The sequence below is a fragment of the Gymnogyps californianus genome, chromosome 2 (genome assembly GCF_018139145.2).
Source record: "Gymnogyps californianus isolate 813 chromosome 2, ASM1813914v2, whole genome shotgun sequence".
NCBI lineage: Eukaryota > Metazoa > Chordata > Aves > Accipitriformes > Cathartidae > Gymnogyps > Gymnogyps californianus.
Genome location: NC_059472.1, coordinates 141,872,546 through 141,890,632, shown reverse-complemented (window position 1 = coordinate 141,890,632; position 18,087 = coordinate 141,872,546). Strand labels below are relative to the sequence as shown.

At 39.3% G+C, this 18,087-nt stretch overlaps 1 protein-coding gene across 2 annotated transcripts; it reads right to left on the bottom strand.

Moving 5' to 3' along the window:
- Positions 1-381: 381 nt before the first annotated feature.
- Positions 382-16,622, bottom strand: FAM133B (family with sequence similarity 133 member B). 2 transcript variants are annotated; one of them, XM_050892328.1, is made up of 11 exons: positions 16,564-16,622; positions 12,532-12,629; positions 11,766-11,844; positions 9,404-9,478; positions 9,198-9,230; positions 8,742-8,810; positions 8,044-8,139; positions 6,756-6,803; positions 4,865-4,960; positions 4,028-4,072; positions 382-2,460 (listed from the first exon to the last, which is right to left on the bottom strand). In XM_050892328.1, exons 1-11 carry the CDS (start codon positions 16,585-16,587, stop codon positions 2,374-2,376), a joined length of 750 nt encoding a protein of 249 aa, XP_050748285.1. In that variant the 5' UTR covers positions 16,588-16,622; the 3' UTR covers positions 382-2,373. The 2 variants fall into 2 exon arrangements, with proteins under 2 accessions (XP_050748285.1, XP_050748286.1); XM_050892329.1 differs by lacking the exon at positions 382-2,460 and adding an exon at positions 2,541-2,760 and having other exon boundaries at positions 4,024-4,072.
- Between the last annotated feature and the right edge of the window lie 1,465 nt (positions 16,623-18,087).

Genomic DNA, 18,087 nt, shown 5'->3' with positions numbered 1-18,087 from the left:
CTCATTTTCTACTTTGTCCCACTGCTCAAACGTGGAACGTGCCTGTAGGCTGCCCGGTGCCACCTGAAACCCACACCACCTTCTCACATACTCAGCGTGTACAAACTGGGAAAGCTGAAGGGTTGTGACCAGACTTTACTCCAGGAAAAAGAGGATGCAAGAGGAGTCGCAACGTATTTGTTAACATATTGGAAATGGAAACATTTCACTGTCAGTATTAAAGCAGCTTTGCTGTGAACTGACAAAGCCCATAAGCCCCTTAAGCAGCTACACCACTTCCAAAGCATGACAGCAGCATTTGAAACCCACAGCTGACCAAAACAAATAGTTACATTCAGACAATTAAAATGACATACTGGCTTATGTATTTGGAAGACTGGGGCTCATTTCCATTTTTATTTCTTTCTGTTGCAGGTAGTTGTGTAAAAGTCAAATAAGGTATCACACAGGACAGACCATTTATGCTATGGTTCATTACAAGTTCTTCTACCAAAACCGCAACACCACAGCGTAAAAAGAAAACAACCCCAACAAAACCAAACACAAACCCCAAACCAAATCCCTACTGTTCACTGCATCTTGCCTTTATTTTAACCTCACTGACAAAACAGTGTCTAGAATCAGTAACATCAAGCCCAACAGTATAAAATATTTGATCAAAATATTCTTACTATGGTTTAGAGGGACATTGCTGCAACTCAATAGTTGTATTTTCTCAAGAACTTGAAGTCAATCTCCCTGTAGAATGGCAATACAAAATCATCTTTCTCCCCCCGTTTTTAGTTATGGTTTGCAGACTAATAATCAAGATCTTAAAGGTCTTGAAATTCTTGGCAATACAATATTTGAAACACCTGTACGCAACAGAGGTACGTTCTAAGTTAGCAATGAAAAAAGGGGTGGATCAAGAGTACAATCTATAGTTGACCACTTGGGATGGATGGGCAGTTGTTAAAGGCTAACAGGACCCCCAGCAATGGGTACTTCAATGGAAGATATAATGAGAATTTCATGTAACAACTAAAATCAAATGGTTGCTTGTGTTTTCTTGTGTGCACATTTAATTTATAAAAGCTTTTTTCAATTTCTAAAGCAACTAATTTAAAGTAAAACGGCTTTATGATTTAGGTCAACATTCTGTAGCCCTCAAGTACAAAAATATAAATACAAACTGTTTAAACAGTATCTTTAATGAGATTCTGGCAGTAGTTTTTTTTATCTAACACGACACATCACATAACAGGTCTGCCACTGAACTTGCTTAGAGTAAAATCAGCTTCAATATGAAGCTGTTAAGGTATCAAAACCCTGCTTTTTACATGCTAAATATCTTCAGCAAGTGTGCACTTAAACACAGCAATGAACTTAACTATAAGAATAACTAAATACATACATGAAACTCTGCATGTGGAACGTAATTCATAGAACTGGTTACAACAAACGATTACCTGCCTTTTGTTAATTTAAAAATGGTACAAATCATGCAAAACAATTCTAAAGATAATGCAAAGAAAGCTACCAGTGTTTGCAAGAAGTGTTCAACTAAACCAAAATTACATTAAATGAAATACGCATATTTACTAGCAAAGATCTATCGCTATTTCAAAGAAGCAGAGGTAAAATCTTCAGGTTTTGAATGTCAGTTATACTGCAAAATGTCATTGCTCTTGCTTAATGCAGAAGCACATGCTTAGAAGCCCAGAACTGCTTATTCAGAAAAAGTCTGCTGACAATAGTTCTTGCTTCCCTAGAATCAGAGATGCTGCATGGATTAAAAATAGCAGAGATTTGCAAGAATCAAAGGCAAAGGCACCCTATTCAGTTAGCCAAAATGGTAGCATTCCCCTTCTCATAAGCATAAAGATGGTAATGGGGCAGATGATAAACATTTCTACAAAGGCAGCATTTAAAATGTTATCATTAATTACCCATTTTGTAAATGCCATTAGCAGACACCAGCTTGTAATAGTTTGTGTGTAATATTAACCTGCAGGATGAACTTGGGATTTTATTTGTCCTGATTTACAAATAAAAGAGTATTACTAATGCTTTAAAAGACTACTTTTACTATCTAAAAAGTTTAACTCTTATTTTCCAATATTTTACACCTCAGCTGGACTACCATCTCATATTGTTTCAAACATCTAACACTGCTTAATGGAATTTTATAAAAGTTGTACCTCATGTATTAAGCAGCAGGCAATAACAATGGTCTTTCCCAGCACAGCTGCATCTGGCTGGCTACTGAAAGATTAGGAATAGTTCTAAAACACAGGAAAACTCATGCAGTTTGGTAAAGTTTGCTGTCATTTCACAGTTTAAGTTTCCTTTAGTCATTGCACTTCTGTTGATAGTCTTGGGTTTTTTTAAATATTATTCTGAATCTGAATTTGAACCAGCAATCTTCTTTTTCTTCTTTTTACCATGTTTCTTGTGCTTCTTTCTCTTTTTTGTTTTATCCTAAAAAAAAAAAAAAAATTAAATGGAAGTTATTGTATAATAAAATTGCCATCTATTAAATTCTGCTAATGCAAAATGAGAACACAGAAAGGGTACCTTTACAAAGACATTTCAAAAGAGATTTCTATAAAAGCCTATTGAGAAATCACAAAAAGAAAATTCATATTTTACCCAGTAATTTACGCTATTATGAGCAGTCTTCAATTTATCTCCATCATGGTCTGGCTATTTCACACCTCTCATCACTGTCACTATTAAATTTGCTAATCTTTTAAATGATTTTCAGTGCTTTAGAGATTTCTGAGAAAGTAATAAGGAAGTGCTTTGACAACCAGTGACATCTTATATATGTGGGAATAACTAGGATGTGTACAGATGTTAAAGTAAATGCTTATATTTACTGTGCAAAATTAAATAGTTCAACTACACTTGGCTAGAATCTTCAGCACTTGCACCTCATTTAAAATAAAATAATTATGATCTCAATTGTAAATATGCATACACTCAACTAACCCTACTGGATTCAGTCCTGAAGGTATTATCCCGATCACTGTAATACAGAAGCTGAGAGATACAATCTTGTCTTTTTGCAAGCAGAATTTCAACTGGAATTCTTGAATACGTGTGACATTATGTAAACAAAACAATTTTGGTATAAAAGCTTTGTTTTATACATTTTACTTACACCGATAATTCTTCTAAGAAAAAAACCACAATCAGTCACTAGAAATTTTATGGCAAACAGCCTATATGATTATGAAAAAAAAAAAGTGCCATAGAAAATGTGTATTGAGTATCACTAATACTCCTATGCTTGTATTTTGAGGTTTACTAATGTAAACCTCCCCTTTGCCCTAACTCATCTAGACAACTGAGATGTCTAATTGGGAACACTACTGCTGACAGCGGAGATAGAAAGATGTACAGACATCTCGAGTCGGCATTTAGGATCACAAAAACACTATACTCCTAATTAAGGAGCCTCAGGTACACGTCATGAATCTGAGTTCTATATAAATCACTACTGAACCTTCTTCTCACTTTTACCAACAGAAACAAATCAACAAAATTGAGAAAAGTAACAGGTTGCTGACAGCTTTTTATTTGGTTGGGGGAAGAATTATATTAGTGTAGATGTTGCAGCGATTATGTCCTAAGGCCCTTTTCATGATCTGGTAGAGGGGGCTTACCGAGGAAGAATTATAAACACTAACAAAGGAACAGCACTGACGTCTGTGTGGCAAACTGCTACCCTACCCGATACTATATCAATATTAGTAGTTCTAGTAAGTTGATACAGAGTAAAACACATGCTACAGTAAGTGTTAAACTTACATAAATCTCAAATCACATATATCTATATAGGTAAAATAGTGACAAATTCTTCCTTTAATTCAACAATTGAAAAAGTGACTTCAGCAGGTAGAGAGATTGTAAATTTAGATTCATGTGACAGTAGACTTTTGCTATAAAACATCTGTATTACTGAAAAATGTGACATTGGAAATTAACCAAGTACAGAGTATTTATAACCTAAAACTACAGTATGACTAAGAAGGATACTTGCTGTTTTCTCTTTTTCCTCATTGTTTTTCTTCTTTTTCGCTTGCACCTAAAAAAAATTAAATGAAATGTAATGGGAGAGCAGCTTTGGAAATGCCGTTTTAAATAGAAGTTTGAGCTTTTGTTGCATATAAATGAATGATGGCACAACAGCGGTAGAACATACTGAACAATAACCCATGAAGAAACACTGGTTATCTGTGTTATATTCTAGAATATGCATTATCCCATAAACATCCGATTTGGGAACACACTCTGCTTCTAATACACAGCAGAACAAGAAACAGCAGAGATATAAAGGTAAAATTACTAAGCTAATAATGTGGCAAAAATTCTTAATGAAAAAATGCAACACACTGAAACCTTCCCAAATTTTGTAATCCTACAAGAATACAAATCCTCAAAGTAGATATACACAAGGGTGAGAGTAAGATTATTATGTCCAAAATTTTTTCATTCACTGGAAAAGGGAGCCAAAAAATTTCAGCCATCTTGAAATCTGCCAATCTAGTTACAAACACCAGAGAGAAATCTTGTGAAGGACACCACACCAATCAGCCTCATTTCATTGAGCTCTAAAATACCCATAAAAAGTTGAAAATTTTCAAGAAAATTAATTCAAAATGACTTGTAGGTGATAGGAGTTGTACTAAACAATTCTTACTAAAAGTTTTTATTAAAGAGAAAAATACAAACAACTTTGAGCATGCTGCACTCTTAAATTCAACTGTACAGAGCAGAACAGTTTCAACAATGTGTTAAATCTAAGCTAGTTAGTTCACTCACACGAATCAGTAAGTTAAAAGGATTATAACATCTGAAACTGAGGTTTCACACTGACCTCCTCTGTCTGATCCGATTCTGATAAGGATTCTGATGATAAAGGTCCGTCACCACGATCGGCTTTCTTCCTTTTCCTGTGGTGATTTTTGCCTTCCTACACAAAGTAATATATTTGTGAGTAAAGTCAGGCCTTTCAAATTTTGTAAAACTTCTGCTGAAAACTTAGATTGAAATATTATTTCTAAGATGTGAAATATTTTTAAATATTGTTGACATTAAACTAATTACTCATCATCAACAAATTACCCTGCTGTTAAAATGCTTTTAGTGGAAATAATCTTTTTCTGTATATTCCTTTCTCTTGTTACCAAGATACAGCAGCCTTCTAAAAGTGAGGGGAATGATACTACAGTATAGCCTCTCAAATAACACATGAAGGAGTAAGCATTTGAAAATAAAATGTTTCACCACTTTTAAATACTGAGTAAATGAAGATGTCTCAATATGCGCATACAAACACTGCAGCTTCAGACTCTTGCTTTCTTGATGAAATTAGAAGAAAAAGCTCCCTCTATATTTGTGTCCAACCAGGACAAGCTGTCCCTGCCAGCTGCACTTCAACGCTTCATATATAATCGCAGTATATTTAAAGGAAAATCTTTTTTTTTTTTATTTTTAAAGTTTTGATGCTGCATGAGATTGCTCTGATGAGCTACTTTTCTGTCCCCCTCTCCTTTGCCCTGGACCAGGCAAGGTGTTCCTAAGACTGAAGCTACTTTCTTCCATTCAATTTCTAAGGCCAGAAACTGAAAAAATTCTTGCTAATCATCTTTTTGCAAGGTGGGATCACACATCTCAGCTGTGCTACTTGTCTATGATAGGTACCTCAATCCCTTCCCAAAAGTGCTCATGAAAAGTACACATGATGCAGCCCATTTGAGAGACGGGGGATCTTCAGGTAGGGGAAGACCTCTAGTCCCCAAATGCCCTTTGCTTTCAGAAGATGTTTGAAAGTAGCATTACAGTAAGGGGCTATATTTTTAAATATTGTTGACATTAAACTAATGGTCTTCAAAGAAAAGCTACTAAAAGTTAAAAGGAGTTGATGGGAAATGGAAACTCTGTGAAAAGGAAGCAGGAGCAAGGGAAAAAAAAAATCAACACATTTGCCTTACGCAATGGAGAATCTGTACATCAAAGTCAATACTGTTGACTGGAGTAGTAGAAGCCGATGTGATAAGAAAGGTAATTGGAGAGAAAGACTAGGGTGGACTCTGAAAGCATTGTTAGTTTACACATAGGGTAGAAATAACTAAAATTTAAGTCAACAGGATTATTTGCATTAAACACAACGGAAGGAAGAAGGTCCTTAGATGTGTGTAAAAAATGGTGAGGTGGTAGGAAGGAGAGAGGGTTTTCATGCTCAGAGAAAAGACAGAATAAAGTAATTTTTCTTAAGCTAATACATTTTTCTCTGCAATTTTTCAAAGCTGTCATAAGTACAATATCTATAATTATGACTACATTTAGAGAAATATATCCTCTGCTTGATGTTCCTTAATTTACAGCAACGAGCCAGTATCCTACCAGGCATGCCACTAAAATATCGTCACACATATTTTTAGCTCAATGTGACTGCTCAAGATAAAACCCAAAATGCTAGAATGCAGCTGATCTACTACAGCAGATTAGATACTTCTTTCATTTACCTTCATAACAAGAACAGATCCAGCAGTTTCCACTAACAATTACTAAAACAGGAGCTGAACCCAACTAAAAGTCTACCTCAAATTGGGGGTACTGAATACCTTCTGACTGTGTAGTTTTGGACAGAAAATTTCCATAGGTGTAAATTGAGGCATTCAATATTAAAAAAGGAAAAAAAAAAGAGAGCTCCATTATGTATGTAAAATGCAGTTCTGATGTAAGTATTTCAAGAGTAAAAATACCTTCTCTTTTTCATAATCTTCCTTTGACCTTTTCTTTTTTGTGCTGTCCTAAATAGAAAAGAAAACATAAACCACGATAAAATTATTTCAGGAAAAAGACAGTCTGACCTTTATTCCCAAAAGCAGTCTGACCCATTGTCTTTTTCTGTCTATCGAAGGTCATTCTTCACAGTTGTTCCTTCTACCTTTCAGTTAACAGGAAAAGTATGAAAAAGCCATAATTTTGATGCAGCTGCTGATTTCCTGAACCAGCAGTGGTACCAGCAGGTAACAGAGTACTTGCAGTACACACAGAGAGCCTCTGGAAAGGATACCAGCTATCACTACTGTAACCACATATAACATATGTCTAACATATAACAGTCTGGAGTCTTTATTCTCTATCCATGCCCCTCTCCGCTGATCAGGCAGGGGTTAAGCAGGTATTTCCATGGAGTTTTCTACCTTCCAATTTCAGCAGTAAGGGTACCTCTGTGTACCTTTATGTAACAAAAGTTTTCAAACTCCCATTAGCACAAATGCATAGGTGTATGCAAACAGTGATTCATCACAATTTATACCACACTGAATTAGGTATTCCTGTGAAAGCCTGTGATAAACTCTACACACAGAATCTTAAAAACTCGCTGTATTATTAATATTTAGGCAAGAAGTACTATCCACTGTAACACAGAAAAATGCTAACATAACAGAACAAATTGCCTCATGTATCTTCTCCACTTTTCTGTTCATTTAGTAAGCCTGTGTATCTACATTGCTCTACCTTCAGAAAAGGAAAAAAACATCCTCAATTTAAAAGGCACTTGGGAAAGGCTCAGTTCTCCAACAGGAAACTACTCAGTCCACAGATATTTAGAAAGGCAATATTCTGGCCACTGATATCCTGCAATACCTGTATTTTCACAGATGGTGTTCAATTAAATAGCATATTCGCAAGAATTTCACAGAACATTTTGGTTTTTTAAGTGTTAATGTAGTATTAAAACTAAACATTTGAGCAGCACAAAAGCTGCATATGTCTGAATTCAGAAAAATAACTAAAAATTGCTGGAAGAAAGCATGTTCACTTTCTAAAGATCAAATTATTTCTGCCAGGTGTTGTGGCCAGTGGAGGTGGATTTCCTGATTGCATCTGGAAGATACAAGCACAGCTCAGCTACAATAACAATGCATGGCTTTAAATTTGGAAGATTAAAAAACCCCATACTGATATGCAAAAGTCAGAAATGTTTGTCTTTAGAACAGAGATCAAGAAAACTTGCCAAGGGTAACACATCCACATATTTACCTTGCTCTCTGACTCAGATTCAGAAGCTGAGCTTGCTGAAGATTTCCGTGAGGAGCGATACTTCTTTTTCCTTCTTTTCTTCCCTTGCTTTTTATCCTATCCACAAATATTGTAGGAAGAAAGAAAAACACAACCCTGAATTTATTCACACTAGAATTAAAGACTTACATTAAATGTAAAGAATAGGGAACACCAAATTCCTACATGTTGTCATGTTCTCTTGAGGAATAAAGTACACTACAATTGATTCTTTTAGCAGAGGACCTTCATAACTCTTCTGCATTGAAAAAATGTAAACTGGTGAAAAATCCAGGTTCTCTAGATTCTGTTTATTATTTAGATGTGAGCTGTAGAATCTGATTATCTGTAACAAAGATTTTCGCTAAGAAGTAAAAATGGTATGTTTGCATTTTTATGATTAGATGGGGGATTCTACTGAAAAAGCATACAATTCAATGTTAAAACAGAAATGGATCCAGTTTACAAGCCAGCCACCTAAAATTTAGTGTTCATAAAGAAATTCTTGTACAGATAGATATCTAAAATTCACAACTTTACTATATGTACCAAATGCATAAAAATTAAATAGTTTTATGCAAACCAAGCCCTCAAACAGTATTCTAAAATATATTACCAAAATCTGTATTAAATAAATCTCATGAACAAAACATGTTAGATTCTAGTAAGTTAGTTCTTACCTCATCTTCTGAATCAGATGAACTGCTGGAAGAATCAGAGCTTGATGAAGAAGAGGAAGATGAAGACAACTTGACCAAACACAACAAAAAGTGAAGCTTGTGAGATGCAGCATTTTGTCTGGCAAATAGTCAAAATTTCTTCATTTGCAAAGTATTATCAATGGAATTTTATTTCCAGGAAGCTGGTCTTACACAGATTTTCTTAAATAAAACTGTAAAAAGTCACTTCTAACATTTTTCATTTAATATTATCTATTTAATGCTCTTTTCCTCCCTTTAAGCAGAAGTAAAATTCTCCTTGTACAGAATGTATGCCACCCCTCTCAAATAAAAATAAGTTAATTTAGCAGCTAAATTCAAAATTACAGCTATACTGTGTCTCTCGAAGAGAACTTAAATGACAAATAGGAACAACTCCAAAGCAAAAAAGCTCAGAAAACTGAAAATTTTGCTCACCCTATTAGATTTCTTCTTTTCTTTTTTCTTTTTCTTAAAAATAGAATAAAACAAATGTTACTTTGGCATCATGTTCTTCTGTCGTGCATTTGGGTTTATGTACTTTGATGCTGGCTTTTAAAATGTATTTATGACATTCTGTATTGGCAGAATCGATGATAAATCCAGTTCCAAACACAGACTGTATGACATTGAAAATAACTTACCTCTTTCTTTTTGGAGGAACTCTCATTTCCACCCAGTAATTTCTCCCTGTGTTTTTCCAGTTCTTTCCTCCAATTCTGACAACAAAACCAAACAGCAACAGTGACATGAGCGTCATTTCCAAACAGCTTTTTTTTAAGAGACCTTTTTCAAAATCCTGTCTTCTACCTGACATTACAGTTTTCACAAAACCCACAGAAAATAAACAACATATAATGTTAACCAAGGCTATAATGCATTTGATTTTACTGAAGATTAATATTCTTCGAAATACCATGTTAGTTCACACCTTAATGTTCAAGTTATTTGGATTTAAGAGATTGTCATTTACCTTGAAGGTCATCAATTATGGTATTTTTGCTTCTATATCACAGTGTTCTTGCTAGAGCACTTTAGAAAGCAGAGCACCCTACCAGAAAAATTGCTATTTTGTCTTAGTTTTAAAATCACCTGAAACAAAATTTCAAGACAAATTCTCCTGGCCCTTCTTCAATGTATGGGTGTCTCTAGTGTCTGTTCTGGCCCTTGCTGGTGTCAACAATGATTAGATTAAATTATTATACACATCTTCATAGAAATGCTCTTATTTTTGTTAGGCCAAGCACACTGCACAGATAAAAGTCTCCTCTCATTCCTCATTTTCAATCCCTCACAAGGTCTCTAGGTCTACCTGAAATCCCCCCTTCAAGAGCTCTGAAACATCCAGCCCACCCCCATCAGACTGAAAGACTGCTAGCTTCAATCTGCGCTATTCCTGCTTCCTGTGTCAGACACATCACGTGCTCCCTGCTTTATTATTATTATTCTGATCCTCCCTTTCCTCACAATGAAGCTGTATTGGTATTGTATCAGCAAAGCAACGATAATCCACATATTGTGCTGAAGGGAGAGAAGTATCAGGAATTAAGTAAGATTATACCTGTGCAATGCAGTATGATACACAGATCCCCAACTCAGCCTACTGTGAATTAGCTGAACAGTGCTGCTGAGAGACATGGCACATTAGCCAGGATACAGTGCTGTGCGTAATGTTTCCAGGGTCCAAGGAGGCATCTACGCAATATTGCAGCGGGTTGTGTACTTTGATATACCAACTACCCAGAGCTACCTGAGGGGTCTCTTACAACAGCCTGTGCTTTATTAGGCAGGTGTTCTCTTTAAATTATTTTAAGACTGTGCTAGTGTTAAGTTTTAAACAAAAAAAGCACATCATCTGTCAGTAAAATAGGAGAGGGAGCACCTCATTCAGAGACTTGTAATCTTTTCAACTGTTCACAGATTTGTTCTTAGGAGCTTTAGGAAGAACTCATGGCCATTTCACAATTCCCTGCATCCCTTCCTACCCTTCTGCCACACTGAAAGGCTGTTATCTTCTATCCATGCCAATTTCAATTATTTTACAATACAGCAAACATAAAAGCTGGAAAGGAATATGATAAAATACTAAACCAAACTCACCAAGCTAAAACTAACAGAGTGCAGAACAACTGATCCTCTCAGAATGGCACCCCATGACTCTCCAAATACTGGTATAACTTCTTAGGCAAAAAGGTATAGCAAGAGTACTATGGGTACTATGCCCTTCCAGTAACAGAGGAGGAGCATAACCTACTTCAACCAGAACCTCACACACAATGATGAAGACTACTACTTGAAGCTTGTCTCAAGATACCAGAACCCAAGAAGGAACAGGAACAGTTAAATTCATTGTATACTAATTTCTTCCTATGTATACAACAGGAGTTATATGTGAAACTTTCTTATACCGTGGTGATCTCCGGTAGGTACTGAACACAAGCATCAGAACAGCTGCATTTACAGTAGGGAACCAGCATGGAATGTAATCAGTTTAGGACGAGAGAAAAAGAAGCGCTTTATAGTCCTATCTGTATATTGAAGGCCATTCTTTGTGCCTTCTCCTGTATTATTACGTGTACATTCCTTGCCAAAGACGGCTGTTTCCAGTAATACACCTCTTTCCAATATATTTGGATTGTGTGACCTTAAACAAGTGAAGATCAGCACAACAGACTTTGGATTATCATACCAGAAAATGCATGAGTTTCATTTATTAATATAAGCATATGCATTTGTATAACTATATTTACATTTATGAAAAGTTCAAGTTTTATTCAGCAGCAGTTTTCAAAACTTTTTATATAGCGTTTCTCTGAACCGAGAGTAGCTCTTCATTGGTTAAGTGGTCACCTTAACTTCTGATACACATGAAACAAAACATTTACTCATTAAAAGCTTGACTGAAGTGAAATATTATGGGTACTTGGTGCTGTTAATGATAATGGAAGAAAAGTAGCATATACGATAAGAAGAGTCAAGTATTAACACACTAATAACATTACCAACCTCGTTCATCTTTTCTTCAAACTCAGCCAAAGCCCTGGATCCTTTCTTTTTCTTTTCTAGTTGCTCTTTCACTTCTTCCCTACATAAAAAGGATGACAGATCACAATTTTCACAATTAAAAATACCTTCTTCAGTGTCTAACTTTTTGTAGGGTTTTTTGAAGTTTGACTTTGGCCGAACTTCCAACAGAAAGAAGAATGAAAGCATCTCAGATGTTATGCATATGGTAACCTAACCCTAATAACTTAAGTATGGTAGCTAAATCCCTCTGAAAGATCTAAAGCTAACTTTGCAATTAGGTAAATTGTTCTCTAATGTCTTATGAGAGGAGGCAAAATGGACTGAACGTAAAGTAAGTTGTTGATAATATCTCAAAGTGATGATTTTGTTGGGCAGGGTAAACTGTGTTCTAAGAATATACCAGCTAAATGTTTTTCTAGAGATTACTTTGTTTAAAAATTAAATATATCTGCGGGCCTTAGGTATTAGGATCTGTGAAAGAGGTAAAATGACCAACTTTGAGAAACTGTTGCCAAAATATTTAAAGACAAATGAGAAATATGCATTTCAAAATGAAATATTATTGTTTTTAAAAGAGGAGATCGAATACATATTTGGAAAAGAACACCTTGGCCAGAGACAAGGAATCTTTCAAAATGTATTACTGGGTATTCTGGGGAGGAAGTAGGTACCAGTGTCATCTTAGTAAGAGGGAACAAATCTTTTACTCAAAAGGTCAGAAGGGCAGACAAGTTTTGCCACTTACCACGTTGGTCTTGGCCTGTTCAAGTAGTCTTGTATTGTTGGTCCCGAATTTTGGGCAGGACCTCGTGCTCTGGCCATAGCTATGGGATTCATATAAGCCTTGAATATGAAACAACAAGAAGAAACATAAAATTAATCAGCTGCGCTATGATACCAAAATCTGTCCTTTTTGTTCTTCACAGAAACTTCTTCTCACTCACTGAAAAATAATTCTGACTTGTTTCTAAAAATATAAAATATTTAACTAAACTAAATTGATTCGGTCTGGAAGAAAGACTCAGGTAAGTGCTTTCAATTTCAGTTATACTGTGGCAGAAAGAACTCGTCCACAAAGAGACCATGTTCCTTACAATAATTCCCCTCCCTGAGCAATGATTTTGCAAACTCAGTACAGTATCATGATTGCTGAAATATTCTTCCTTGGGATATGGAAAATGTAATTAAATTTCAACTCTTACTCTCTGGGACAACTGATCTTTTGCCTTTAAAGTTCTGCTCAAAATTGATGATAGTAGATTCAACAAATTCTGCATGAAGTTTCTTGCTGTAACACCAAAACAAGCAAGCGGTGGTGCTCTGCTACAATTATACACGTATGAAAATTCTGTGACTTAGGGCTATTTTAAGGAGGAAAACAAATTAAAAAACCCAAAAAAACAATGTTAGGAGATATTCCATCTCTCAAACCCATGCATTGTCTTCACATTGACTCTAAAAATGTAATAGATTATAAAAGATTAATTTAAAACTTAGAATCCATAATCCACCTCAGCAATTAATGGAAAAACTCTCATCTAGCAAACAATTCTTCGGTTTTTTTTATGCCAATAATATTTTGCTCATGCGAAAGGGAGGTACATATACCCCCTTATCTCATGGGCTTTTATCACTATGTCATCCCAACACTTCACAATTTACTTTTGCAAAACATAACACACACTGTTCTTACTATCCACAGTTTGGAGATGAGGAAAAAAATCAAATAGCCAAAACAATTACTAGCTTTGGTTGCTCAGTCTGAGATAATTTTTTTTAAGAGTACAACATTTTGTAGATTCAAAGTAAAGATTCGACCGTATGCGTAGCTCTCACATGTCTGACACTGCTTTTTATCAGGCCATAAAGTAAGCATTCAGAAACCACCATGCACAGTAAGTGACCATTTGTGAAAGCTGTCAAAAGCAGCAGCTGCTGCCTCCCCGCCTGTTCCCTCCACCACAGAAGCAGTGGCCACAGCAACACTGAGTTTCTGGACCGGACTGCGAGCAGGCTGGTGGCCTTCGGCCCTTGAGGCTACATTTAGTCCTGGAAGAGGGACTCCGGGCTCTGCTTGGGAAGGGGCAGCGGGCCAGAGGGAAGCACTCCCCTCACTGAATTTGGCTGATGGTCCATCAGGTGGACCACACTGAAGCAATCAGAGGACTCTTTCAAGTAAACCATTTTTTGACTCAAGTTGACTCTGCAACTCTATGGGTGACATTTTCTGCCATTTCTTGGGGCTCGGTTTTGTTCCTTTAATTCACACAAAAAGGCTAACATGGGCAAGTAAACGCTGAGGTATGCCAATTTAAATTACTTTAAGCTCAGCTTGGCACCTTCTTTTTTAGCCAGGTGGATGTATGCACTCATGTAGTTATAGGACTTGAAGATACATATTCACATTATTAACTCTAGCATTTTATTATATTACAAATCTACAAACGAGTAAAAATTTTGCATTTGAATCCAGCTTCGAGTGGAAAAGGAGCTCCTTTAGCAATGCAGGAAAGCAGTATTTGAACACTGTTTTCATTAAACAAAGGCAATTTCAATGTACTAGATCCACTAGAGAAGACAACAGAAATGTAAGCCATGACTTGGCTTACTCCAGTGAGCAAAGTGAGTCAACTCTTTTTGGTTACCAGGAAAGAATTTATATCTGAAACCTCTAGCTTCTTACATAATTATTATTCCTAAAAACAAGGTTTCTTGCTGCTCTTAAATAAAAATTAGCTACTTTTTCTTACCTGAGCAAACCTGAAATGAACACCCCATCGCCCCCCAACAAAACTCTCTACCTGCAGAAGAGGCTACAACTGTCAAATGTTGTTTTTCTACTTCCTCAAATTGACCCCAGATAACTAGCTAGGAAGCTTCCTCTGTTCAGTGGCTTTCTTTAACTTTCCAGCAGCAGGCACATAATGACTGAATACTGCTCTATATTCCACGATTAGCAAATTTACGTCTTAAAACATGTTCTTATAATTTCAAACAGGTTTATTTATGAAGAATTACTTCGCCAATAAACGTTTCTTAGAAGTATTTACACTACTTACTTTGCCAAACTGCATGTCACTAGCTAGAGAGAGCACAGAATGCACTCTCAATAGAGGAAGTGCTTGTCTGCACATTCATTTCTTCTTTTGGCAGTTTGCTCAAGCAGTTATTAAAAGGTATTTGTTGTAGAGCTTTCATGCTCATGAAAAGCATTAGGCACCTTCAGTCAGCTGGGGTTCTCTGGGCGAGCAGTACAAACTGTTACTGCCTTGCAAGTATCCTTCACATGTGAAAAAAACAAATTTATTTTCCATCTCCAAATAGTCAAAATGATGGTGTATTTAAGAAGGGACATGGGAAAGAAGTAACAGGTAGAAAGCTCTATGATCACAGAAGAGAAGCAAAGGGTCCTATATTATAACTTGTCTGTATTAGCAGCCATCATGGCATAATGAACCTTATATAGGAATATGAAGATTTGCTGGCATTGGTAGGTACATTCCAACTGTCCTATTAAAAGAAAATTAAGAATAAATAGACACCCAAATACACCCCAAAACATTACAGGAGGGCGATACATTTCAAGCATAGGCCAGGTCTTGCAGTCTAACACTGTCAACTCTTTCCCAGTAGACTCCATTATTTTGATGCCTCAATAAGTAATCAAAGACACTTGGCTATCCATTTGTATATGTCCATCATGTCTATTACATATTTTTCCACCAAGGCAAGCAAAGACATTTGCCTGAATGGATCCAAGTACAAACTCATAGCATATACTAGAAAGGGACAAAGAAAGGGGAAGGAAAAAAAAAAGGTCTTATGATTGTTTTTAATCCTAAACCTCATTAACTGTAAATTTACAAGGCCTAAATGAAACACGAGCATAAGGTGAATGGCTAACTGGTACAAAAAAGTTTAAAGAAAAATACGAGGAGGGATGAATGTGGTAGCAGTATAAAATTAGGCTCTGCAATCCAGTGTGTAGAAGCGCATTTTTGGCCTTCTGACCACTGGCTCCTGAGGTTAGCAGAGTGCTGCGTAAAGCTAAATTTCAAATTGCTCAAGTACAGCTGAACACCAAGTTTAAGGAAATACGGCTTAGTAAGGATCCGAGCTACTCCAGCAAATGCTGCAACTCCCACTGGGAACATTTTATTTTTGTAAGGGCCAGGCCAGCATCTTAATCATCTTCACTTAGCAGTTCACAAAGCAGGCGTCAGTCACGACTGCTGCCGGATTTGACAAGGCAATTAGAGGTTCTGCCAGGGAGCCGCGGGCACGTGCCTGCCCACGGAGGGACACCCCACACGGGATCTGCGGCAGCCGGCAGCCCGAGTCCCGCTCCCCCTGGGCGCCCACCCCGGCCGGACGACTCCGCAGGGCCCGCCTTTGTTGTCTGGCGGCACGGGGCCCGAGGGCCGGCCAGCCCCCCAGTCCCGACGCCGCGTAACCAGCCCGCCCTCGAGTGCCTCTCGCCCGCCCGCCGCGGCGCAGGCCCAGCGGCACGGGGGCCCTCTTCTTCCTCGCTGTGGGGCGGCGGCCCCCTTCTGCCCCGCCCCGGCGGCCGGAGCACGGCCGCGGGCCGGCGAGGCCCGCTTAGGCCGCCGCCGCGGTGCGGCTGCCCGGGCTGAGGCAGCGCCCAGCTCCCCACAGCTTCCCCGCCGGGGCCCGCCCGAAGGTGCCGCCGCGGCGGCTGTGGCGGATGCCAGCGGCTACCGCCGCGCCGGCCTGGCCGCCGCTGCTGCCTCCCCGCTGGGCTGCCCGCGTTACTCACCACCCGGTTGTCCCGCTTCCCCATGGCGCCGCCGAGACCCGGTGCCGCCGCCCGGCGTCGCCTCGGCCCAGCCCAGGGCCCCTTCCCCGCGCCTGGGAAGCCGCGCCGCAGGCGCCTCGGCCCTGCTCGGCCCCGAGCAGCCGCCGAGCTGCGGGGAGCGGCGATGGCGGCGGCCACGCAGCGCCGCCTGCCGGGGCCGCGGCGCCACCACGGCCGGAGCGGCCCCTCGCCGCCGGCGGGTGGCGGGCGTTAGCGCCCCGCCTCAGCCCCGCTCAGCTCCGCCGGCCCCTCGGCGGAGGGGCGAGGCCTCGCAGCCACCGGGGGCGAGGGGAGGCGGCGGCAGCGCTGGAAAGCGCCGGGGACGGAGCGGTTGGAAGAGGAAGGGCGGGAAGGGATGATGGAACCGGGGGAGCTTTAACGCAGGGCGTCGGGTGGGGTGGTGGCAATGGCGCGGAGCCGCCGGCGGCCCCGGCAGGGCGAGCGTCGTCGTGACGGCGGCGGTGAGGCGCCCGTCAGCGGCAGCGCCCCGGCCTGCCGGCGGGAAGATGGCGCCGGACCAGCCTGAGTGAGGGGGAGCTGGGGGAGCGGCGGGTAACTGAGGGGAGAAGTAAAATGTAAAGGTGCACTTGTATCCTGGGGCGCAGGGCCCGGGGCGCCCGTCTGGAATAGGCATGCCAGGAGAGGACAGAATTTCGTTATGAGGGTTTGATCTCCTCTTGATCTCTCCAGTGGTCAGTTACAGCGTTTCCTTTTCCTTTTTTCCTTCAGTAGATGCATAGACTAAAGTATTATGAAATAGCAGCCTGTCCTGGCATAGAATTCAATCAAATGGGGCTCTATTTGAAAAAAAGAAGAAAAGAAGTGCGTATTCATCACTTGTTAGCTATCTGCACTGCAAAATAGAGAACATTGTAATATTGACATGATTAATATTGCATTAGGTTAATGGAAATGCTAAGAGAAACCCAGGAGTTACCAGGGCGTACTAACTCCAAATTTAAAATGTTCTTTTCTTAAAGTGTTACCATTAAAAATTACTGCATGTTAGTCACAGCTTTGTAAAAATGAAGAAAATTAATCACATGTTAATACGTTAATCATACAAAGCACAAATGAGTGTTGTTTCTTAAATAGCATTGCTGTGTTCATCGTATTTCGGAATAGCTGGAAAAATTGGTGAGCCCACAGGAATTTGTGGTACCAAGTGTATTGGGTTTGCGTGGCAAGGTTTTGGTAGCGGGGGGGGCTACAGGGGTGGCTTCTGTGAGAAGCTGCTAGAAGCTTCCCCTATGTCCGACAGAGCCAGTGCCAGCCGGCTCCAAGACGGACCCACTGCTGGCCAAGGCCGAGCTCATTAGCGACGGTTGTAGCACCTCTGGGATAACGTATTTAAGAAGGGGGAAAAAAACCTGCGCAACTGCAGCTGGAGAGAGGAGTGAGAATATGTGAAACAACTCTGCGGACACCAAGGCCAGTGAAGAAGGAGGGGGAGGAGGTGCTCCAGGCGCCAGAGCAGAGATTCCC

Excerpts from the sequence above, each read along its gene's own strand:
- FAM133B (XM_050892328.1), bottom strand. The coding sequence starts at position 16,587 with ATGGGGAAGCGGGACAACCGGGTG. Across the intron at positions 9,231-9,403 it reads GTTCCTCCAAAAAGAAAGAG|AAAAAGAAAAAAGAAAAGAA; the intron begins GTAAGTTATTTT and ends TCTATTTTTAAG. Across the intron at positions 4,073-4,864 it reads AATCGGATCAGACAGAGGAG|GTGCAAGCGAAAAAGAAGAA; the intron begins GTCAGTGTGAAA and ends AATTTTTTTTAG.